The 23,736-nt window shown below is 52.4% G+C and overlaps 4 protein-coding genes across 29 annotated transcripts in view; 2 read left to right on the top strand and 2 right to left on the bottom strand.

The window, feature by feature from the left end:
* LARGE2 (LARGE xylosyl- and glucuronyltransferase 2) overlaps positions 1–5,655 on the bottom strand; it is a 119,939-nt gene extending 114,284 nt beyond the window's left edge. For 12 of the 20 annotated variants that reach the window (XR_012159406.2, XM_073348121.2, XM_073348127.2 and 9 more), the window contains exon 1: positions 5,469–5,655. The gene's annotated coding sequence lies outside the window, so the exon portion shown is untranslated. The remainder of the gene's footprint in view (positions 1–5,468) is intronic. The other 8 variants (XR_012159407.2, XM_073348131.2, XM_073348132.2 and 5 more) reach the window with 2 other exon arrangements.
* Positions 4,732–14,264, top strand: PEX16 (peroxisomal biogenesis factor 16). 6 transcript variants are annotated; one of them, XM_073348157.2, is made up of 11 exons: positions 4,875–4,911; positions 6,801–6,836; positions 7,760–7,836; positions 8,755–8,888; positions 9,337–9,440; positions 10,121–10,201; positions 10,784–10,936; positions 11,249–11,321; positions 11,732–11,851; positions 12,525–12,589; positions 13,900–14,264. In XM_073348157.2, exons 1-11 carry the CDS (start codon positions 4,890–4,892, stop codon positions 13,956–13,958), a joined length of 924 nt encoding a protein of 307 aa, XP_073204258.1. In that variant the 5' UTR covers positions 4,875–4,889; the 3' UTR covers positions 13,959–14,264. The 6 variants fall into 6 exon arrangements, 5 of the variants coding, with proteins under 5 accessions (XP_073204259.1, XP_073204258.1, XP_073204256.1 ...); XM_073348155.2 differs by lacking the exon at positions 4,875–4,911 and adding an exon at positions 5,699–5,905; XM_073348159.2 differs by lacking the exons at positions 4,875–4,911; positions 13,900–14,264 and adding exons at positions 5,699–5,905; positions 13,301–13,886.
* Positions 14,265–16,148: 1,884 nt separating this feature from the next.
* On the top strand, positions 16,149–20,650 carry FREY1 (Frey regulator of sperm-oocyte fusion 1). Its single transcript, XM_073348160.1, has 3 exons — positions 16,149–16,829; positions 17,478–17,545; positions 18,572–20,650. The coding sequence occupies exons 1-3, from the start codon at positions 16,765–16,767 to the stop codon at positions 18,706–18,708; spliced, it is 270 nt and encodes an 89-aa protein (XP_073204261.1). The 5' UTR covers positions 16,149–16,764; the 3' UTR covers positions 18,709–20,650.
* The window catches only part of MAPK8IP1 (mitogen-activated protein kinase 8 interacting protein 1), a 48,070-nt gene continuing 43,595 nt past the window's right edge, over positions 19,262–23,736 (bottom strand). For both annotated transcript variants that reach the window (XM_073348139.1, XM_073348140.2), the window contains 3 exons: positions 22,673–22,743; positions 21,881–21,979; positions 19,262–20,643 (listed from right to left, as the gene is read on the bottom strand). In XM_073348139.1, the coding sequence (XP_073204240.1) occupies positions 20,571–20,643; positions 21,881–21,979; positions 22,673–22,743 (243 nt within the window). In that variant the 3' untranslated portion in view covers positions 19,262–20,570. The remainder of the gene's footprint in view (positions 20,644–21,880; positions 21,980–22,672; positions 22,744–23,736) is intronic.

The raw sequence follows: 23,736 nt of genomic DNA, 5'->3' as shown, positions 1-23,736 counted from the left end.
CATCATGGTGAATACACCTGGGAGAACAGGCCAGTCTTACAACATTTTGAAGTTCATCAAAGCCAGACCTTGCTACCAGCCCTCTCCAGGAGGCTGTTGGTTCATACACCTTGAATGACTGCATGTTCCATGCTACCAGATGGGGAGAGAGGCTTGTAACAGTCTGCCCAGCTCTAGTTCTAATGCATGCTAACAGAAAAAGGTGTAGTGTTTGGGTCAGAAGGGAGAGTCCCAATTCAGTTTATGGAATATTCCAACCCCACAGCATCCTCAGCATATTTCAGCCAAACCCCTGAGCTTCCCTCCCATTTCTAAAGTCACTCGGGGTGTGCGCGCCATGCAATGGGTCTGGTGCTTTTGTCATCTAGCTCCCACTAAGAGTGAAGATGGGGCAGGCAGCAGCATTTCAAACTAGATTATTGTATGTTACCCAGCACTGAACTGCCCCCCTATGAACTGCAAAAGACTGCCAAAGGGATCCTTTCCAGACCCCGGAAGGACCATGCAGGTTCTGACAGGCTTGTTCATGTCACCAGCATTGCTGTCCAAAGCACTTCTCAGCACAGATTCCTGGGTCTAGCTCAGACTGGCTTCTTCATTAGATCTGGGTTAGAAAGTTACCTATCAGGCCTTGCTCCCCACGAGATGCCACAGTGAATCAGGCCTCCCATTTTAGGCAGGGCTCATGTGTCATGGACTAAAGTACGCTCTGTATGTCCATCTGTCCACAGATTATCTGCGGCTTGTAATTTATTCCCGGGGGTGTGCGGTGAACTCACAAAGTGGTGGAATAAATAAAGAACGTCAGTGACACAGCAAGTGGCATAGCTAAGCCAGGAAGGAGATCCATACAAGGACTCAGGGCCCCTTTCTTCAGCTGCCCCAATTGGAGAGTCAGAAAACTAGTGTGGAGAGGCATAGTCCCACACTACTGGGAGATCATCTCACTACTAACTGAACAGCCAAAAACCCGGTGTAGCAACTGAAGAGAGCATACCCTCAGGCCTCACAGGAATATCAACCTCTGCTAATACGCTACAGGGGAGTGCCTGCACCCTAAATATAAATTGGTACAATTTAAATTGGCCACTTCTCCACGTGTTACAAGCATTAAGGAGGCAATTCCTCCCAGCATAGATAAACCCACAAAGTCTGGGTTCCCCCGATGTATTTCCATTAACATTTAAATGCACACCTAAATGTTTCACTACCTAAACACCACTTTCTATAGCTGTCTAACCCCCTGGTGGGTGCTATAGAATTGCATATGCCAAAGGGGCATAACTTTCAGGCTCCTGGAAGTTGTGCCACAATGTCATTTCAAGAATCCTGTGGCATCTTATAGACGAACAGACGTATTGGAGCATAAGCTTTCGTGGGTGAATACCCACTTCTTTCGTATTCACCCACGAAAGCTTATGCTCCAATATGTCTGTTCGTCTATAAGATGCCACAGGACTCTTTGCCACTTTGACAGATCCAGACTAGCACAGCTACCCCTCTGATACTTAATGTCATTTCAGGCGCTTCTGGTCTAGGAGCAGCATTGCTGAGGTAACTATAAGGTTCTGTGCCCAACTCTACAGGAGTCAGTCTCCCCAAGTACAGTCTAATCTGACAGACTTTAGCCAGCTAGAGTGCAAGTTACTGGCAGCAGAGCAAGTTGGAGGAACTGAGAGGGTAGAGCACTGATTGGACTTGCACAGTCAGCTTACTTTTGGTTTTATTGTCATACCAAGACTAGTGCTGAGTCTGCACTCTCCTCCTTACTGCCCACTAACCACCTGACCCTACCATGTCCATTCCCCAGATGAGTTTTAACAGTAAATTGCAGAGAAGCCTGAACTCTGATTTGCACAGTGGAACCCCTCACCCTTACCCCAACCATGGGCCATTTCCCACATATCCCATATGACAGGGTGCTGAGCAGGAAGATTGCAGAACCAGCCCCTGCCGCACCAGCCCCATTTAAGTAAATAAAGTGGAGCTGGCTGGAAAGAACCTGCCCTAATTGGGGAATGAGAGAGAGCTGCCAGCCCAATTATCCCAGGGCTATATAAGCATCTGAGAAGAAGCAGCAGGCTGGTGGGATGGAGGAAGGTGAGGGAGTGCAGGCAGGGAGAAAGCCCTTCCCTCCTGGGTTCAGACACAAGGAACCCAGAGCTGTGCGTATTGTACAGTGAGAAGGTGGTGGGTGCACAAACTTGTAAATAAAAGCACCAGTGGTTTCAGAACCTGAGGGTCTCTGAGTGACTCCATCTGAGCCTAGCAAAGGCAGGAGCCAGGAGTTTTTACCCCCCAATAAATCTCAAACTAAGGAAGCCTGAGAGCCTAACCTCCCAGGCAGGGTAATTTCACTTGCTTTGAGTAGAGCTTTCACCCTTTTCCATCTTCATTATGAAAGCACTAGGGGGCCAAACTGGCTGACATGCTGAGTCACTTTCCTGGACAGGCTGGGGTGGAGAACAGAAGTGATTTAGCCAAAAAGGAGAGCAGGGAGGTGGGGAACAGATACAGACATCAGGGAGGTTTGCACCCTGGGTAAATCCTCTGTCACAATGTCCCCTGCTTAGTGACAGACTAGCACTGTCTGGTCATATGCCCAGGAGAAGCCAGAGGATTCCAACCATCTGATTGAAGACAAGCTGTTGGGCAGCCAGATCTCAAGCTGCTGTCTGGCAAGGCCTGGGTATTTAATTGAAAAATTATGTTACAGCAGCTCAGATAGTCTGCAGTGGAGATCACACTGGCTTGAATGCTGTTGCTGCATGTCCCCAGGGTCAGCACGTTCCTGACATGAAGTCGTGCTCAGCACCTCTCAAACATAAGTTGAATTCTTTTTAATGCACGTCTCTTCTGACGCTAGATGTTCCTTACGCGCAACACCCCATCTCCAAATGTTCTGTACAGGAGAACCCAGAGGTGCTGTGCACGTAATGAGAAACTGGGCCCAACTCGTATGATTACGAGATGGAAAATGACTATTAGATCCCATCTACTCCAAACTGGGGCAAGACTGTCCGCTGCTGTCTATTCTCCAAGGCTTTGTCCCAAACTAGTTTTAAATATGCCCCAGCAGTAGGGTTTCTGATCCTCGTAAGACCCTTCTACACTGTACTTTTAAAAGGAGCAGGAAGTGTAACACATCATATATTCCTTGGCAGATAAGGCAACCGCAACACACTGAGAAGTCCTAGCTTCCAATCTCCTGTCTGTGTGTGACCTGCACATGCTTTCTTGCCATATAGTCACACAGCATCTGCCAAACAAGTGGAGGAAAGGAAAAAATCGCACCAAGTCTGCAGATGAGTCCCCAGTGTATACCAGGGTCCCCTCACAACACACCAGGGCCTGCCCAAGGACCTTGTGGGGAGCAGATGGTGGGGCAGGGCATGGAGACCCCACAGAGTTTATAAAGGTATGGTAGAACCTCAAAGTTATGAACACAAGAGTTACAAACTGACTGGCCAACCTTACATCTCACTGGGAACCAGAAGTACGCAATCAGGCAGCAGAGACCAAAAAAAGGGTAAATACCGTTCAGGACTGTGTTCAACGTAAACTACTACAAAAATAAAAGGAAAGTTTAAAAAGATTTGACAAGGTATGGTAACTGTTTCTGTGCTTGTTTTGTTTAAATTAAGATGGTTAAAAGTAGCATTTTTCTTCTGCATAATAAAGTTTCAAAGGTGTATTAAGTCAATGTTCAGTTGTAAACTTTTGAAAGAAGAACCATAATGTTTTGTTCAGAGTTATGAACAAGCTCCACTCCCGAGGTGTTCGTAACTCTCAGGTTCTACTGTATATCATGGAGCATTCTTTGAGGCCCCAAAATTTATTTGGTCTGAACACAGGGATTTTAGTTCTTTGATGTGAAATCTCACAGCTCTCCTCCGGGGTCAGATTTTAGCTGATGTTTACACATCCATATTTCACTGTAGGGAATGGAATTCACTTTCCCACATTAATTTCAGAGATGGGTACAAGAGACAGATTCCCCCAAATACCAGGGACCTGTGGATTGTGTTAGTGTAAATGGGGCTCTTCCTTCCCTTCCCCTCACTGGTTATGAAAAGCAGCAGTCACATCCAACGGATGATGGTACAAATGCCCTAGACTCCCAGGAAATTCCAGCTAGTGTCCCCTCCTTCTAGAGATACTCAAAGCCTCTTTGCCTTCCACTAACAGCTGGTTAGCCCATCAGCAGGGCTCACAGCCCTAAATTAAGGTTCCCTGCAGAGCTGTACTGGAGGTTTCAAACCTATTAATTTAAGTGAAACACCTCCCCACTTCCAGGTCCCACCCCTCTCCCTAGCTTTACCACAAGCCTTAAAGGGTAATGGCCGCATCACACATTTTTAATCCCACCCATGTTCTTCAATTCCATCCCTCTTAACTTCTTTAAGTCTTTTCTACAAGGATTTCAGAAGCTTTTACTCACTCTCCACCCCCACACTGACTATTTTTGCCTTTACACTCATCCTTCTCATACACGCAGGATGTGTGAGAGTTTAGGGCTGCTGAAAAGGTGCCAAACTGATGGCCCTAAAAATGAAGAGCTCCCAAATATTTGTAGCATATAGACAGTAGGAAAGCAAGCACCCCAGCACCGCCCTACTGCTCTGCAGTATTATAATTAGAGTGCTCTCATAAGGCACAGAGCACTTCACAAATTATGCCATCAGACCTCACACCCGCCCTAGAGAATCTGACTCCCGCCTCTGGGAAAAGAGGAATGAAGGGTGAAAAGAGGAGCTCAGACTCCATGACTTATTAATACTTGGCTTCTCTACTGAGTCTGACAACGAAGAGGCCAGTTAAAGCTGCGTCAAAACAACGTGGACATCTTCCTGCTGGGAAATGAATGAGACCTACCAACTCATCTCACAATGGGCACTGAACAGCCACAAGGTGGGACAGTACCCACCCAGCCACGACTAAATCCAGCAACCTCAAGGGACAAGGTTTGGTCCGGCCATCACTGCCCGAACCTGCATCTCTGTTACGGGCTGTTCAGGGTGTTCAAGGGAAACCTGCCTCCTGCTTTCCCCGCTCCGCCCACTCGCTCCCGGGGCTGGCGGAGCGAGGCGGGAACCCCACGGCAGCGGGCCTGGCGGGGGAGGGCGGTGCCCGGTTCCTGCGGGGCGGCTCGCAGGGCGCGGGACGGGGCAGAGCCCGGCGCTGTCTCACGCCCCGAAGGGTTGGCGGGGCGCCTCGCTGCTCAGCGCTGTGCAGAGCCGAGCCGAGCCCGACGGGGAGCCCCCGCCCGGCAACGGCCCCGAGCCCCGCGGGAGCGGGAGGAAGGCTCCGGGGGCGCCGCAAGAGAAGAGTGGCCTGAACGGGAGCGGAGCAGGGGGGCGCCCGGCCACCCCCTCAGCGCTGGCCTGGAAGCCCCCCTCGGGCACCCGGACTCTCTGCCCCGCGGGGCCGCCCTGCAGGGGTGTCTCTCCCCGGGCGCCGCCCCGTACCTGAGGCCAGCGCGCCCCCGCCGTCGGTGTAGCTGCCGCCGCCGCGCTCGCTCCCGCGCAGCCCTTTAAATCACCTCCGCCCCGTCCCGGCTGCGGACCCAGCCGCTCCGCGCTCGATTCATCCTCCTTGCTGCTCCGCGCTCGATTCAAGAGGCTAGCGGGTCTTGGCAGATTGCGCCCGACTGCCTTCGGTGCGCAGGCGCAGAGGGGAGAGTCCGGCGTGTGAGCAGCTCAGTGCGCAGGCGCGGAGTTTCCTACCCGGAAGCGTGTGCCGGGCGGCGGTGGAACTAAGGGCTCCCAAGGAGCCATGGCCGCCGCCGGGCCCCTGGGGAGGCTGCGGCGCCTCTGTCACCGCTACCAGGAGTACGTGAGGCAGCACCCGGCCGCCACTGCGCAGCTGGAGGGCACCGTGCGGGGCCTCTCCTACCTGCTGCCAGGTACCGGGGCGGGCGAGCGAGCTGGGGGGACCCAGGAGTCCGGGCGCTTAACGACCGCCTCTACGGGTAGCTGGGGCAGGAACCCAGGCGTCCTGCCCCGCCCACAGACCCCGCTCCCCGGGCGGGCGGGACCCCAGGTGTCCGGACTCCGTCGGACGGGAACTCTGGGAGTGTGTGCCCCACCACCTCTGTTAGCCAGTCCCGCCCATTACACAGTGGAGTTTTTTATTGATCTGTCACGAGTTGCATTGACAGGGCCCCACTACATCATAACCATTGTAAATCAGGTCCATCTGCATTGCCTCGAGTTACTACGGTTCAGATAAAGATGGACTTGTATCTCTGCGATTCACACGCTGCTGGGCCAGCAGGATCAGCCTGCTCTGAACTCAGGCATGTGGTGGAGAAGATAATGAAGTCCGTGCTCCAGGTGTAGCCTACGCTGTGGTTGGTCGTTTAACAAAGTAAAAGAAAAAAACAAACCTGAACACATGGTTAAAATATTTTGGCACATCACCTTTGGCCTGTAAGATGCCAAGAAATGAGGGAGCATCAGCCTGCAGGACACCCCCCCTCGCCTGCTGGACTTGCACAGATATTGGAAGGTTGAAGAAAAAATAATAAAACCTCATCTAGTACTTGGCCAGAAAGAGGCAGAGCAATGGGAAGGGGAGGAAGTAACCTGATATTATTATTATTATTTATTATTTTGAGGGCAGGAGAATGTTAATCTCTGGGCTCCTTGAGAGACATCCTTGATGGATACTTGAAACCCTTTAGCTAAGAATTCCCTATTAGCATTGATTAAAGTAATTGTTTCTCTCTGAAGCAGTGATTGTGGTGGTTTTCAGCAGCATGACAGACCCTCCTCTAACATCGCTCCTTTATTTCCCAGGTCGCTTTTCTGATTCCCATGAACTTTCTGAGCTTGGTACGTATGCTGGTGAACTGATATGCGGCACCAGAACTGTGCCATCTGCAAATGTTGTGTAGATAACCGGCAGACTTTGGGGAGGGAAGGCTGAGCATTGTACCAGGGAAAGAGGTGCAGGTCTGAAACTGGAGTGCTGCTGCTGCATGGCTGGGATTATTCAGTGGCTGTTGTTCCCTAATGCTCGTGCAAGTGTTGCTTCAGTTGGGGCAGGGTGAGGCGAGGCGAGGTGTTCCCTTGGGTCTGATGGGAATGTTTGTTTCTTTGCCAGCTGCTAGTCTAGGCTTTTATGGGGCTCCCTGTTCCCTCTGATGCTAGTGGCTGCTATTTGGCCATTGCTTTTGTTAAATTTGTTAACTTTGCCTTTCTGAACTTACTAACAGGTGAGTACTCTTTTCACTGTGTTGTAGGAACCTGGTGATATGAAGCTCTCTACCAGCTGCAGTTTGAATGAAACCAGAAAGAGTGGCTATGTTACTAACTTGGAGTTGGCCAGAGACCCTACCCCACAGCAAGCTCAGTCTATCTCCCACTATCTCCCACTCTGTCTGGGGTCAAATTCCTGGAACATAGTCCTCGCTAAAAATCATCATTCACTTAACTTTGCTGTTAGCTGCATTGCCTCTCTGAGCCATCGGGAGTCTGTCCATCCCATCTAGGGTTGCCAGCTTTGGTTGGATGAATTCCTGGAGGTTTCATCACATGACTTTTTTAAATTAAGGATTACTCTTTAATTTTAATTCCTGGAAACTCCAGGACAATCCTGGAGGGTTGGCAACCCTAGTCCCACCCATTCATTTGCCTCAGTGGAAAGATTTTTCTCCTGAGCGCTCAGCTTCTGCCATATCCTATGACTGGGTGGGGAGAGGGTTCAGTCAGTGGCTAGATCTCTTTCCCATGTGAATCACTGTCTTCTTTCCCAGTGTACTCTGCCTCCAATCTCCTGGTGCTGTTAAATGACTGGATCCTCCGAAAGGAGCTACAGCGGACCCTGCCTGTGGTGAGGCTCTTGTGCACAGGGGGCGGGATTGGCACAGGCATTTCTGTAGAACCTACTGGCCCAGATTCCAGTCCCTGCTGCAGCCCCTTTACACTATTCCCCTCTGGTGGCATAAAGAGGCCAGAACAGCCCTCTGAATATGTGGCATGCACTAGTGCTGTGCTGTCCTGGCTTGCCAGCCCAGAGGAGCGACCAGAGCGCTCTGCACTTTGGCAATTCTGGGCTGTGCAGAAGTCTGTAGGCAGCCCATGTAAGGCTGCAATAAATTAGAGCAGCCTCTAACTTATGCTCTGGACCACACCAGTCACTGAGAAGCTCACAATCTGGGATTCATAAAGGAGGTATAAAGCCACCTTTGCCCTTCCCCTCTTCTGGACTGCATCTCCTGACTGGTGCAACACAGAATCAGGCCCCTTATGCCATTCTATGTACAGTAAAACAAAACAAAAAAATCCAAGCCCAACCCTGACTGCTTCTTTCTTGTAAGAATCTCTCCATACCCCAAGCCAGCCTTCAGCGATCACTGTGTTAGAGCTTCCGTTAGAAAGGCCTCTGTTCTGATAACCTGCCTATTCTGTGGGCTTGGATGTGTCAGGCCCCGTGCCAGCTGAAGAATGCAAGTCTATAGCCAGGATCTCAGCTGTCTAGTGAACAAGAATGTTGAACTGGATGAGCCTAACTGGCTTTTCACTGCTGAAGGCCACACGTGAAATGAGTGGGATCTCAGCCAGTCCTCTTCATCAGTGGGCTACACAGCGTCTGAAAGGAAATCTGCCATTTACTCCCAGGAGCCCCCATCTAACCCTTCCTCGGTTCACCCTGGAAGTAGAACTTTCAGAGTGGGCTGGACTTACACACTGAGTGACACACAGCCAGAATCTGCTGCCTCTTACTCTCTCCCCCTCTTTGTGTTTTCAGTCGCTACCCCAGCAGAAGTTGCTGACATGGCTGAGTGTGCTCGAGTGTGTGGAAGTGTTTGCGGAGATGGGGGCTGCCAAGGTGTGGAGTGAGATGGGCCGATGGACCATCATAATCCTCATCCAGCTGGCTAAGTGAGTGCTCCAGGTGGAGGGAGGAGGGTGTGTTTGTACAGAAAGGGAGGGCTTGTTACCATGGGCTAATGAGTGAGATGTTACCTAGAGAGCATCCAGCAGATCTGAGCTCGTGGAAGAAGATGGTGCAAGCCTGTTCCATGAGGCTGTGCACGTTTGGGGCTGCACAAGACTATTAGATTTCCTGCTGCTGGAGATTCTCACCTTTGTGGTGGTGCTCCTGGCTGTGGTAAGGCAGTGTTCAGAGTAAGGGCGAAGAAGGGACCTGCCAATGATGAGCAGTGTTGGGTCCTGTTGCCATGTGCAGAGTGGCTGTTGGCCCCATTCGCTCAATGCAAAGCAGAGGTTGTGTGTTCCCTGTTTCCTATGGCTGCTGCCTCACCATGAAGCTGGGTTTCTGTAGTGTGTGCCTGATGCTTACACCTCCTGACTTGTCTGTGCCCCATAGAGCCATCCTGCGCCTCCTGCTCTTGCTATGGTACAAAGCTGGTATCCAGACATCTCCTCCCATCATGCCACTGGACAGGGAGCAGCAGCAGCTCCAATCAGAAGGTGAGTCCATTGCACTAGGATTGCCTCAGCTTCTTGCTGCTTACCAGACATTTGGGGTAGTTTGGAGACTTTGTGGGGCACAGTGGAGTGGGAGTGTCATCCAGTTAGCCCTGCTTGAAAGTCCTCATTAGCCGAGTGGTTTGGGCATCAGGGAAGCTGTAAGAATTCCACAAGCCAAGCAGCTGGAACTGTGCTACTCTCCAGTCCCATCCTTCTCCACAGCATGCACCTACACACACCTTGGTTAACTTAACGGTACTGCTCCCTTAGACTGTCAGCCCTAATGGGATGATGGGCCTAAATCTGGAATAGAAAACAAGGCTGCAAGACTGGCTAGAGGTGCATTAGCAGAGCTGGGGGAAGGGGCGGCAGGATTGGAATAGCAGGCTGCATGTGCAACCATGTACCTTCCTGCACTTCGCTTGGCTGTGCTCAGTGTTAGCAGTTTCAGAAAAGCCAGACTTAACAGCTGAAACGTAAAGCCATCAGACATAAAGCACTCGGACTCCCTGGCCTCCTGAAGTTAGTACTCTAGAGGGAGGAGAAGGGGCTGCGATGAGAACTTTGTCCTGGGAGAGGGTGCTCCTATGCCACCTCAGAGCAGTGTTAACAGAGAGCTGCAGGGAAGTTTAACTCAGAGTTACATCCTTGATCTCGCTGTCGTGCCTCTCTCCTGGCAGACAAGGAGGGCAGCTCAGCAGGAAAGGAACAGACATATGTTGGGAGGCGCTCCAGCCGCATTGTGAGGTCCCTCGAAAGCAGTAAGTACCTCTCCCTGGTCAGCTTGTGCCCCGGCATAAACCCTGACATTGCTGTGTCTGCCTTGACTCCGTGGCCAAGCTACAGATTCTTTTGGAGTGTTGGAGTGTAACCAGTGGGAGCTCGCTGGCTTACCCAAGTGGGGACTGTTCCCACCACTGGCCTGTTTCTCTCTCTTCCCCCATCCTCCCCCCCCCCCCCCCCCCCCCCGAAAGCAACAGGATCGGTGCTTGTGCTGGGCCTGGCACCAGGATTATTTCAGCCTAGGCATACCTGTGTCATGGGATAAGTCTTCAGCATGACTATTCAGCTCCCCGTGCTTTGAAGTAGCCAGATACCAGGAAAGCCTTCTCTGACTATCTGCCCCAGCTCCTAGGGGAGCTCCCTCTGTGTTGACTATAACCAGCTTCTTCTCCATGCTTGGGGAAAGCCAGAGCCACAGCCTCTACCATGTGACTGTAGTCCTCAGAGTTCTCCCATTCCAACCCCTCCCCTGGGCGTCGCTGAAAGGCCAGTGTTTGTGCGCTGGATGCTTGAGAAAGGCACAGTTTACATTAGAAATCTCGTCTGCAACTCTGTTTCAGCCCCAGCCTTGCAATCCAGGCACTGGGGGTCTCCCCAACAGAGGGAGGGAAAACAGAACCGAAGAGCAGAGGAGATGAACCAGGCTCCCACCCCTCTGGGGCTTCAGGAAACCATTGCAGAATCTGTCTACATCACCCGGCCTCTGTTCCACTGTATCCTGACTTGGCTTTTGTTAGTGCCTGTAGTGTGCCTTGTACCCCACCGGAGTACTGCAGCCTCAGTGCGCAGCCTTCCATGCAGCTGTCCATGAATGAACAGGCACAGAAGGTGCTCTAGCCAGGGTCCCTGTGTGCGCTCAGCCATTTGGACTAGAAGAGCAGGTCATACCAGCCTCTTCCATGGGGCGTTTATGGTACTAACGTGTTGGAGCTTAATCTTGTAGGGCTGCCTGGAGGGTCATTTTGCCTACCCAGCTGCTCCCAACCATGTCTGTTCTCTCCTTTCCTTGACTCTTCTGTTCCCAGTGTTGAGTTTAGGCATATGGGGCCAGAGATCATGGAAGCCCTGGCTCCTCTCGGGAATTCTGGATATCACAAGGTCAGTTGGAGGGAGGCCACCTAGGGCTTCAGCGTTGGGTGTTTTGGGGTTGAACTCCCAGTCCTGTTTGTCTCGATTGTCCCCATTTGATCCCACTGGTGTCCTGCTGTTCCGTGCTGCATAAGCCCTTCAGGTAGAAGCAGCAGTGGGGGACGGGGTGGAGCTGCAGGTGGGAGCAGTTATTTGTGACAGCAAAAAGTCCCACGCCAAGATTCTCAGGATCCACCCCTGCAGCACCTTCACGCTGCGCTGTCCCTAGTTCGGTGGTTAGCCTTTCCTCTGAAGAGGAGCAGGGAGGCCTGCTCAGTGCTCCACTTCACATGAAGCTGAGAGCAGCAGGGACTAGATGCTAGAACTCCCCTGCTCTGGCCATGGATCTCTGAGTTAACTCCCTGCCCTTCTCTTTCCAGCCTAAGTTTACTGAGTGATATGAAAGACCTGAATAAGCGAGAGCGCTTGGAGCTGAGACGCCGAACCATCCTGCTGCTGTACTACCTGCTGAGATCTCCTTTTTATGACCGATACTCAGAGTAAGGGGGCCTGCTGGCTGTTCTGAATGTACCCCCTATAAAGGAGCCATCCCCCAACAGGATATTTGATGAGCAAGGTGCTCTAAGAATATAACAGTGGCCATACTGGGTCAGACCAAAGGTCCATCTAGCCCAGTATCATGTCTTCCAACAGTGGCCAATGCCAGGTGCTTCAGAGGGAATGAACAGAGGTAATTTTCAGTGATCCATCCCCGTCATCCAGTCTCTGTTGTCAGTCAGAGGTTTAGGGACACGTAGAGCAGGGATTTGTGTCCCTGCCCATCCTGGCTAATAGCCATTGATGGACCTGTCCTCCATGAACTTATCTAATTCTTTTTTTAACACAGTTATACTTCGGGCCTTCACTAAGGTGCTTTGGTGCCTCTACCTAGCTAGGAAGCCAGAGTGGGCTCAGGCTGTATTGAAGATCTCGAGCATCTTTCACTCTGACCTGCTTCACCTGCATCACTCTTGTTTGCATTAAAATCCTAACATGGGAAGTTGTGGGGAGCTGGCAGTTTGGGGGTGCAGGATATTCAAGGGCAGCAAAGCAGCTGAGCTGAGAAAAATCCAGTTCTCATTATCAAATGAGGAGGCCTCTTCTAGCACGTTCGACAGACTGGAACATGAGGTCATTGCACTGGCTTCATCCACACTCTTTCTGTTCCCCTAGGGGCCGGATCCTCTTCCTGCTCCGCCTGCTGGCTGATTATGTCCCTGGAGTCGGGTTAGTCACACGTAAGTAGGCAGCTGTAGTGGGCTGCATTTCCACTGGGAGGGGCTGGAGTTGGGGCGTATGTCACAGGCTAGAGTCTGACTGGCAAAGGAGTGAGGAAAAGCCCGTGGATTATTTGCCACCAGAATACCTACCATTAACACTCATGTGCTGGTTTAAATCCAAACAGTAAGGGGTTAAATATTGTAGAGACTTAAGCGCCACGATTTTAATCATTCAAATACCCCCCCACCTGCCCCAGTCAGAGTTGGCTGGATTTCAGTCCTGAGTTCCCTGCACAGTTCTGCCAGTGCACCTCAGTCCTGACCTCCAGTGCACTCTGCTGTGCTGATCCTGCTATGCTCCCCATACACAGCTCTGCTGATGCCCCTTCGTCCCATCTTCGCCCACCTTATAAGCACTGAGCTGTGCAAAGCAGAACACAGAGTGAGCAGTAACCCTCTCCAAATTGCTGCCAGGGACCGTTACTCCAAGGTAGTTTTGGATGGACTGTGAATTAAAGAATGGAAACAATCTTGCATTGGGTGGAAGGGAGGGATAGCTCAGTGGTTTGAGCTTTGGCCTGCTAAACCCAGGGTTGTGAGTTCAATCCTTGAGGGGGCCATTTTGAGATATGGGGCAAAAATTGGGGATTGGGCCTGCTTTGAGCAGGGGGTTGGACTAGATGACCTCCTGAGGTCCCTTCCAACCCTGTTATTCTATGATTCCTCTAGCACCTCTTCCAAAAGGATCGCAAAGCACTTTACAATCTACAAACCAGAGTCTTCCCTCTTCTTCCACCTCCTGCTGAAACACAGCCCTCTCTGGAGCGGACCACGGGAGCAGTGTAACACTGCATAGCAACGCTACATGAGTTTAGCCAGGAACTGAGGGAGACTGTGTCTTTGCAGCTGATCTTTGGTGCTGAGTTGGGTTACTGCCCCTTCCCTATAGTTTGGCTGGTGCTCTCCTATCCACAGGTTTCTTCCAGCGTGGGGAGCTGCCGTCCTGGGGCAGAGGGGAAACCTCTTCGCCAGTGCACAGGTGTCAGTGCCTCACCTCTTGCCTCTGTTGTCCAAGTTTCAAGGCCTGTCGCTGGTCATATGAGTCTTGTCTTGCTCTACTCCCAGTGGGCACATCAGCACCACCACCCAGCAGGGCACAGTTGGTGATTTTGCTTGGGGAAAAGCTAGGAATGGCATAACAGGAGGCTGTGGGCTGGGATTGAGGAGCATCAGCAGAGATGTATGTGGGAAATCCATGCTCATAGTGTACATCTTTAAACTGTTGTTCCCCACTGTGGCTCACCTGGTCTCTCGTTCTCTCATTTCAGGACCAATGATGAATTACCTACCAGCTTGGCAGAAAATCTATTTCTATAACTGGGGCTGATGGGGAAGTGCCCCTTTGCTGCTGTGACCGGGGCTGACTCAGAGTGGCGACAGGATGTCTCTGTGGAGGGATGTTTCTGTCGTATCTATTTTTCAGTTAAACCATTGAGTAGAGACTCCCATTCTCCAGGGGGGCTTGTAACTTTTTTTACGTAGCTGTGAACAACGGACACTATATGGTGAGAGACCTTTGCCACCCCCTAGCCTGTACAATACGGTGGCTTCAGTGCTGGTCCAGGACCTCTTTTTTTAAGCATTTAGCTTTTGTATGGCCGCACAGTAATAAAGTCAAAGAGTGCTTTTGGGACCGCCGGTCTGCTCTGGGTGCAGGGACAGATCCTGTGCCCAGCTTGTGTTAACAAGGCCTTTCCCTCCTTGCCCAAACTATTGGAGGCTTCTTCCTGCTGAGGAAGCTGGCTGTGCTGAAGAGGCAGACTAAGAGCCTCTTTCCTCCCAGGATTTCTCCCCCAGTCTGAGTTCTCTGCCCTGGGCTACAGCTCCCTTCCCCCCAGGATAATCCCTGCTCTCTCAAGCTCATTCAGGGGTGTTCTTCCCATACAGGGCAGCTAGTCCAGTAACACAGATGTTTGCTGGGGAGCTTTGCAAGACAGGAACATTCCTTCCTCCCCCCAGCTACTGGTTTGGGGGCATCTCAGGCTGCTTGGCAGCTGACTCCACCATAGCTAGCTCTTGCAGCAAGGCCCACCTCTGCAGTTCCCTGTTGCAGGGACTCTCACTTATTGCCATGGCCACCATCTATCTCTCAAGCACTCCCTTCAGTGCTCTTTCCCCTGGAGAATGCAGGGCTCCATCATGCCCACGCGCTCCTCAGTTGGCGTCTGCCTTGCCCACAGCTGGGACTTCTGGTGGTTGGTTCAGGCTGTTTAATTTCATACAGCTATCCTGTGGGTATTGCATGCCACAATTTGTACATTGCTTTTCTAGCAGCTAATGTACACTAAAAGGGCTCGCTGAGCAGCTGCCAGCCTGAGAGTGGGGGCTGGAAAGCAATGCCGAGGAGGCTGTGGCTGGCCAATACGGGGAGTGCAGACAAATCAATTCAACAAACATTTACCTATGTGCAAAGCTTAATGGCCAGGGCCCAGCTGAGCCCTATAGCAACTGAAGAAATGGGGGTGGTTAGTCTCTTTGCTGGCTGAGGAATGGTAGAGGGAAACACAGCACTGTTTTGCCAGAACTATGCATGGAGCAGCCAGGGGTGGGACAGACTCTCATTCACGGAGCTACAGAACATTTGGCCCTGGAGTGTGAGGTGTGTTCTAGGCCTGGGTTTCCCATGCTCAGCTCTGATGATGTAGTCTCAGTCATGCCCAGCCACCCTGCTGCTCTTCCAGGCCTGCCCTGCCAATGCCCCTTTGTTCTCTCTCTCCAGGGAATACCTTTACAATAGAGGAACCGTGGGCTTGTTGCAGTCTGAGCAGCTCCCATATTTCTCTCACTGAGCTCAGTGTATCGTAACCATCTTCTAGTCTCACCAGCTCTTCCCTTTGTGGCAAGTTTCACTGAACAGGAGTCCTTGAGTAGTTCCCCGCTGGTTATCAACACCCAGAATGACACCTCAGCAAGAAGTCGTTTCACAGAGGGGGGCACAGAATAGGGTGATGATAATGCCCCTACTTAAACTGGCTTGGGGGCCCCAGATACTACAGTGGGGGGTGTGCAACATGTACAGCAGGGACTTCGCACTGGAGTGCTTGGAGTAGAGTCTGTAATGGAGCAGAAGTTGCTATATTCCCTGCAGGGCTATCAGATCAACCAGCGAGAGAAAACCTGGGCCTCACGGCCACTCCAGCACAGGACAGCCAGTTTGGATAGTATCATTCATGCAGTATACTTCAGGTACTACACGGCAGCAGGCAGTGACAGCATATGGTCCAGGCTGCAGCAGCATGGAGCCATGAGCTGGGGAATTCAGTCCAGAGGCGCCTAGTGAAGGGAGAGAAAGGAGGACTTCACCCAGCGTAGGCAGACATCTGCAATGAGATGGATGGAGATCGGGAAACTGCAGAGAAGATGCAGATTGCAGGAAATGGTGAGGCTTGCGGGAAGAGACAAAGGCTTTGAGGCAAACATTTAGAGAGTTAAACATGAGGAGGGCAATTCTGAACGCTACCAAAATGATGGGGGATCCAGTGGAGACTACACAGCATGAGCTGTGTGTTTGTGACTGCTAATGCCACACTCCAGTTAGAGCGGCAGCCTGAGGAGAGCCCGGGAGGATGCTTAGGTCAGGAGTGGAGGTAATGGATCACTCTGTGTCAGGAACAGCTTCTGGATCCTGGGCTGCATGTGACGAGTAGTGGCCTAAGCTGCTCCTGCAGGAGATACCCTTTTTAAATTAGCTTATGGGGCTGGCTCTGTGCTGGGCCCCACCCAGTTCGGAGAGAGGCTCTCAAAGCCTCTGTGGGCTGCTGTGATGTGAGGTGGTAGGTGCATTGAGGAGGCTGAAGGAGGTAGATGGCTATCTTGCCATCACAATTACATTCAAAGGGGCTAATATTGTCCAGACACCTATGTTGTTGCCCTAACACCTGCATTATCCCCAGCTTGCTACTCGGGGCCATGCTTCTCTGCTGCTCTAACTCCAGGCCTTGCCTCTGCTAGCATCTCCTGATGTGTTACCCAGCCCTCCTGCTACCAATGCAAGTGATCTTCATGTGTTTGCTCCTTTTGTGATGTCACTGTAGGGATTCATGATGTCATCATGTTCCACCAATGAAAGAAAAGGAGGATAGGCGGAGTCCAGCCTGTTTCTGCAAGGACACAAAGTAGTTGGGCTGGGCTTCATGAAGCTGCACCTGCTGCTGACACTCCTACTGGGGGCTGTGCTCCCTGTGCCACTTCCCCAAAGGTAACATGGCCCCTGCAAAGTTTGTGCCCACTCCTTCCTCTGCCCCCAGGTGCCTTCCCGAGAACATATGCAGGAGACTCAAGCATGAGCTGAGCTGGGAGCTGGATACTGAAGGGTGGGGATCAGCGCTTAGGCCAAAGCAGTGGGAATTGCCCTGTTTGAACCATGCAGAAGAGCTGGAGTGCGCACAGCCTAGCTGCTGCACCTTAAACCTTCCCCCACCCCCATTCCAGCAGGGAGCACCTTTCCCTTCAGAGCCTGCCTCTGCACTACTGCAAGCTGTAAAATGCACCTGTCCTTATTGAGGGAAGCCAATGCACAAGTCACCCTGTCCACATTAAGGACAACCGTCAAATGCATGTAACCTGGCCAAGTCAGCCTGTTTTCTGGAGCCCTGGCTCTGCTCCACCATTTAAGCTCTAACAGTAGGCTAAGTGCCTCCTAGGCCAAATGCAATTACCCACCATCTCATTCCAGCTCTGCTGCTGTCTTTTATGCCCAGCACCCTAAGACCTATGGCTAGAACCCAGGTTGAGCTTCAACTGGAAATGCGCCAGCAGCCCCAGCGCTGCTGCTGGGAGACTAGTGAATGCATCCGCCCTGGGAGCTTCCTGCTCCCCTGACCACGCATTTCTATTGCAGGCTCAGCGACTTAGTCCCTGAGGATTTCTCTGCTCCCCTAGAGCTCCCACAGCAGCACTTCGGCCTGGTGGATGGTACCAACTTACTCTGCTCTAACATGCTGTCATGGGGGGCATGGACAGTTCCCGTTCAGCCTCCCCAGTGCACAGCAGGTGCACTGCCTCCTGCACCATCAAAGCCAAGTCCCCACAGCCAGGGAATGCAAGAGGAAGGGTTACTATGAGGTGGGGTGGGGGCAAGGCAGTGGCTTCCTCAGGGGCACACACCTCACTGTTTCCCAGTCACAGGTCTGTGGGGGGCCAGTCACTGCCACTTAAGGTTGTAAGCCTGATTCTCAAGATTTGCCCTGTGCAAGGCTCCTACTTCCAGGGGCAAGCAGGCTTTCCCCCTTCCCCCTGCAGTGAGCATGGAAGAGCCTGGTTTACTGCATAAGGGATCCACTTCAAAGCCTCAGCTCACCCTCCTCAGAGGCCAAGGAAGGATTATTTCCCCAAACACTAGAATATAGGAGCAAGTTTCAGCTGAGGAAAGCAGGCCTAATGTCACTGCAAGCCCTGGATTGGTAGGCGATTACTATTTTAAAGGCTAATTCAGGTGAGAGACAGCCTCACTTTGCCAGCAGGGTCTCCCATTACCTGCAGCTATGGCTCACCCAGCAGCCAAGCCCCCTCCTTAGCAGCCTGTCTCTGTATAGCCAGCTGGCCATGAGTCCAGACTGCCCCACCCCATGCCACAGTTCAGCTGGCCAGGCTGTGGGGAAAGCCCCTGAGAAGCCAGCCAGTGCCAATTGGGCCTCATTTGCAGTGATTTTCCCTCCCTGTGCATGGACACTTAACAGGCACATGCTGTTCATTGTGCACGGCACAGGAGTTGCTGCTACTGCAGGGTGATGGCTGCACTGCTCTAGGTGCTGCTACAGCCCAGGCTTACTTTTCGTCGTTCCCAAAAGCACACACCACCTCCAGAGTGGGGAGTGTACGTGTGAGTGCTGGACCCAAACTTGGCTCATTAGTGGCCGCAGGCAGTTTCCCCACAACACAGGCTGTTTTGGGCCCTGTGTTTCTCTCCCTCTCCATCAGCAGCTCTCTGTCCTTCCATAGATTATGGCATTAAACCGAAGTACCCCCAGTTCGAGACTCGAGCACCCCAGAAGCAGCCAGCAGGCCTGCACCAAGCACACAAGAGCAAGCGGGATGAGCCAGACTTGGCAGAGTATTATTATGACAATGTCCTGTGAGCTGCCCAGGGACTTGTTGCAGTGGGGGGTCTCCATGAGCCCTAAGGACTCCATCTCTGGCCCTGTGCACTAGTTGCTTTATAAAGGTGCACTGTACAGCAAGACAGACTGAGGGGCTGCTCAGTGATGTCTGTTGGGGTGGGGCGGAAGGTGAAGGCAGAGGGCTGCCCCTGCTCCAGACTAGTTCCCTTCATCCCATGGATGTTTCTTCAGCTGCTGGAGATGGTGTAGCTGAAGATGAAGCCCCTAAAATTACTTCTCCCCTCTAATGAAGGCTGCCTGTCTCCACCTGAGTGTAGAGGTGGGGATCCCAGGCAGAGAGAACTGAGGTCACTCGTCCATAGAAAGCCATTCTGTGCAGCCCCCTGGCTGCCACGTAAGCTGCTCTGCCATGATGCTCAATCTCCCTTGGGCTTGAGGTGCTGGGTGGGGCTCTCTGAAGAGGCCCCTGGGAAGGAGAAAATGGGCAGGATGCCCACGTAACAAGGCTGGAACAGAGGAGCTGCAGGCCTTGCCCAGTGCTCTGGTGTGACACACAGACATGTAGAGCAGCTCCATGAAACTTTATGTTTAATAGTTTTGCCACCACAGCAGATCCAGCTGAAGGCCAGAGACCTTGACTGGAGGGGAGAAGTGTCATCCCCTAGATATTAGCACACCTCACTGCAGTCCTGAGCCCCTTGCTGCTCCCTCTCTTGTCTCAGGGTCCCAGCTTGTCTCTCAGGTTCCTGGCGCCTCTCCCCCTCGGTGGGGCCACTGCCATCGTGGAGGCTGGGAAGGAATTCTTGTTGTGTTCATCCCACTGTGGATGGACTAGACCCACTGCCTCTCACTTTCAAACTTGCATCCCAGTATGCAAGTAGCCCACAGCCACTGGCACCTGCAGCTGGTGGGGTGAGGAGCAGATGAGTTCCCCCCACCTGGAGACTGAAGGGCAGGGGCCCCCAGAGGAACTGTTCCCCTCCCACCCATACAGGATGAGAGGGCACTGACTCTTCTACTCCCCGCTCCTCCTCCTCAAACTCACTCCTCTACAGGGAGGAGAAATAGGGCCCCATAGTCTCAGCCCAGGCTAATATTCACCCCTGGAAAGCAGGGGGTTCTTTCAGGCTGTCTGGGTGGGAATGGCAGGGATGCTACAAACCAGGCTGCTCTTCCCTCCTGGGATGAGACTTATCTTCCATGTGGTACCCCTCAAGTGGTTCCAAGGCTTTTAGCAGTTGCTTCTCTCTGCCATGCCCATGCCACCCCGCCCCTCAGGGGGTGAGGTGGAGCTGCCCCCTTCCCTCTCAGTCAGGACTTGGGCTGACCTGTTCCTACCAGCTCCAGTTCTCAGCAGCTGATGGGGCTTCACAGTGCGAGGCCAATGCTGCCCTGGAGTTAAAAATCAGCCTGAGGGAGCTGTAGAAAGCTGGCTAAAGCTGCAAGCCAGGCCAGGAGCTGGGAGGCATCCTCACTCCAGCCCCCAGGAGGGAGGAGGATGAGTGCTCGCTCATCACACCAGGCCAGCCCTCTCACTTACACAGTGACAGGGCTGCTCTGTCCTAGGCCAGCTCCAGTGCCACAGCTGCATTCCTGCCCCAGGCTGCCTGTTCCCCCTTCAGAGCCCACAGCCGTGCTTCTTCAATATAATCAACTAAAGGAGTATTTTACAATAAACCCCATTTTTCATCTCTCCCCCTCGCATCCCCCAATCCCCAGCCCGAGGAAGGAGAGTCCTGAAAAGAGGCAGTCCTCCATGCACCAAGGGAGCCATCCCCAGCTCTGTTCCTCCTCCAGTGTCAAAGCAGCTTGTCCATGCATGATGGGGAATGGGCGAGTTCGCTGGCCCTGTCTGTACAGAAGGGTGCCTGGCCCAGTCCCTACTCCAGGTAGATGTCCTCTGTGGGGCAGGTGTACTCCACATATTCCTTGTAGAACTGCTGGAAAGCCCTCCTGCAACAGACAGAGCAGAGAGCAGGCTGAGGTGCGGTTGCCACTCAGTGCACTGGCAGCTCCCCCATCCAAGCCGTGCGTACCTTGCATGCACATCCCCCCGTTGGTCAGGGATTCTGAACAGGCCTTCAGCCCCTATCAGAATTCAGGGATTTGTTTTCATAGAGTTCTAGAAACGAGCTGGAAAGACTCCATTAGGTGCTTTCTAGTCTATCCCCTGGGACCTGGGGCACGATTGGCCACTACTGTCTATCTCCCACGGTTCTGTCAGCCCCCCTGGAATGTCTCCAGTGACAGTCTTCGGTCTTTCCTTTTGGGGGCAATCCCTCAGTCTCCTACACATCCCTGTCTACTCCTCTGTGAAGTTTGCATATCTTGTCCCCAAGAGGCCCTGGGGTTTGTTTCAATGCTGTTGGGGTTTGGTTCCCTTTAACCAAGCACAGGCTTGTTGCTGGCCCCCGTTCCTGTCATAGAGGGTTACGGAAGCAGCCTATTCTTGCTGGGCACTCCCAGGATTCCAGGGGGCTGTAAAGCTCTTGGGCAATAAGAGGACAAAGGTCTTAGCTCCTGGCAGTCCTGCAAACCCTCCATCCTTTGCTCCTCCCCCTGCAGCAGTGGTATGTGAATGGAGGCACAGAGGCCAAATCCATCCTTTAACCATTCACCTGACATGGCACAGCAGTGGGGAAATGGCAGGGACACAGATCCATAGGCCTCACTACTGAGTAGCTAGAAGGACTCAGGACAGCCACGTGGTGTCGCTATTGAGAGCATTTATGTGGCACACAGCAGCAGTTCCCAACCTTTCTGGGCAATTGCTCCATTCTGGGTTGGCTCAGGGGACTGGGATCCAAAGCCTTTCACCTCTAGGGCACCTGCTCCAGCCCAGCCCAAGGCAACAGTTATCACCATACAATGCCTCAGCTGGTTGGGGCCTCCTATGAAATCAGTTATTGGCTCTCGGTCCAGTGTCCAAGTCACAAAGCCACAGCACAGCAGTCTTGCTCTAACTGGCCCCTATTCCTAGAGGACGTCAGCCCCCAGATCTTGTCTACACAGCACCAAACTGCCATGGAAAATACTTGAGAGTTTAAGTACCCTAATCCTCACTCTCTCCGGCCCCAACCAGAGCTCCCCACTCCCAGCTCAGCTGGGCGGCTCCAGTCTTAGCCCAAGGTCCATGGCAGGTGAGAGCACCACAATTCAAGGCAAGGCAATAGAGCCCCCCCGGACTCACCCTACAGACTCCGCAAGCGGCTTGGTTGACTCCTCTGAGACGAAGACGTGACAGGCAAATCTGTGGTCAGCTGGGTGTTTGGTGATAAACCCAAAATATCTGGGAGAGAAGAGAGCAGGTGAGGCTGGAGCAGAGGCCATGCAGAGGGCTGCGCTGCAGAGGAAGAGGTCTGCCCACTGCCCAGGCTGTATGCCCCATTAGAGCAACAGCCCAGGAGACAGGAATTACTCACAGCAAGGCCTGACTTACCCTTTGGGAAGTGGGGAGGGGTGGGAAGGGCATGGAAACTAGGATCGAGCCACTCTACTTCCGGTGGCAGGGGGACAAAATTGGGCTGGGGAGCGCCAAAAAAGAAGGACTCCAAAGAGTCACTTGTGGCGCTTGTGCAAATGCCCAGCCCTGGGCACGGTGAAACAGGGAAAATTCCCGACCGGAAAAACCCTTCCACTGTCCAGTGACTCAGCTTTGGTCTGATAATCACTCACTGCACCTTCCTAGCCCCATCTTTGGAACCCACTGCAAATACCTTTTAACCCTCACAACACCCTGGGGCAGAAAGCATCCAACTCCCAGGGCTGGTCCATGCCTGCAACTGCGGGGAAAAGTGGGTAGCATTTACAGGGAAGGGAAACCCATAGGAAGGAGGAGGAGGAGAAAGATTATGACAGCTGGAAAGCCCCCCTCTCCCAGGGAACACAACTAAGTCTATAAGTAGAGAGCAGGCTGAAAAGGAAAAGGGGCCTCTCCCCCAGGATCAGGATCATGGAAGCCCTTGACCCCTTGGGCACTCACTTGTTGTTCTTTGGATGGTATCCACAGAAGGAAATGTTCTTCAACTGGAAAAAGTGGCTACATTTATTACCCTGTGGGACAGAGAAAAGAGCTGTCAGACTCAGCCTGCACTGCTAGGGTGATACGGTGCTGCCTCTATGGGGCAGAGGAGGGTAACACACTGCCCATCTCACCCGTTGAGATCCAGAATCAGGTTCCACATGAAAGTGTCTCTTGGCCTGACTCCATTTGTTGCCATCATAAACCTCCATACAAATGGACACAATTGGTGACTGCTTTGCAGAGGTCTGGACTGCAATATAGTGAGGTGCTGCAGGTCAGGACTGGGGAGGCATGGCCAGGGCTGCGGGGAGTGGGGGTGGGTCCAGGACGGGGATAATATATCAGGACCGAGGTGCATGAGCAGGGCTGTGCATGGAGCCTTGGACTGGAATTTCAGGGGGTGTTGTGAACGAGGGCTGAGGTGCCTTGTGAGAGCTGAGGGAAGCTTGCTCAGCATTTGCAGGCACGCTTCTTGGCTCTGGCTCGTAGCTTGAACCTCTCCCTGGCATGAGCTTGCAACAGGCACTGTCTACATGTGAAATCACAACTCTTCTGGGAAGGACTATAGCTACTCTTGTTACAGGTTAGGCTCATGATTCCCATCACTGACAGCTATTAGCGTTCACAGCAGGCATAGCATTTTCTTGTGTGTGTGTGTGTGTTTCTTTTGACAAACAAGGTGGGTGAGGTCATATATTATATTGGACCAACTTCTGGTTAGAGTCGAGATACAAGCTTTGAATTTACACAGAGCTCTTGCTCAGTTCCTTTGTGTTTCCTTTGTGCATTTGAGAGCACTTTTAGCATCAGTGTCACTGTTTGCCCTGTATAGTCAGTTTTTCCCTTGCTGAAAAGACCTTTATAAACCCCAGCCAGGGAGCAGAATATAATTTAACATATCTAAGCTATGGCCTTTCCCATCCATCCCCACCGCTAAAACTCTCCTCCAGGCTCTCATGCTGGCCTTGACAAATGCAACCTTGCCCTGCTCACATCCATTCAGAATGCTGCATTGCCCACCT

This window comes from Lepidochelys kempii, chromosome 6 (genome assembly GCF_965140285.1).
Source record: "Lepidochelys kempii isolate rLepKem1 chromosome 6, rLepKem1.hap1, whole genome shotgun sequence".
Taxonomy (NCBI): Eukaryota; Metazoa; Chordata; order Testudines; family Cheloniidae; genus Lepidochelys; species Lepidochelys kempii.
The sequence above is the reverse complement of the archived record's forward strand: the minus strand, read 5'-3'. Positions and strand labels throughout refer to the sequence as shown.

What these genes read in the sequence shown, in the direction of transcription:
- PEX16 (XM_073348159.2), top strand. Translation starts at nt 5,776, where the DNA reads ATGGCCGCCGCCGGGCCCCTGGGGAGGCTGCGGCGCCTCTGTCACCGC. An exon ending in CCATGAACTTTCTGAGCTTG is followed by an intron (nt 6,837 to 7,759) that starts GTACGTATGCTG and finishes CTTCTTTCCCAG; the next exon opens with TGTACTCTGCCTCCAATCTC. An exon ending in ATCCTCATCCAGCTGGCTAA is followed by an intron (nt 8,889 to 9,336) that starts GTGAGTGCTCCA and finishes TGTGCCCCATAG; the next exon opens with AGCCATCCTGCGCCTCCTGC.
- FREY1 (XM_073348160.1), top strand. Translation starts at nt 16,765, where the DNA reads ATGAAGCTGCACCTGCTGCTGACACTCCTACTGGGGGCTGTGCTCCCT. An exon ending in CCTGTGCCACTTCCCCAAAG is followed by an intron (nt 16,830 to 17,477) that starts GTAACATGGCCC and finishes TTGCAGGCTCAG; the next exon opens with CGACTTAGTCCCTGAGGATT. An exon ending in GCACTTCGGCCTGGTGGATG is followed by an intron (nt 17,546 to 18,571) that starts GTACCAACTTAC and finishes GTCCTTCCATAG; the next exon opens with ATTATGGCATTAAACCGAAG.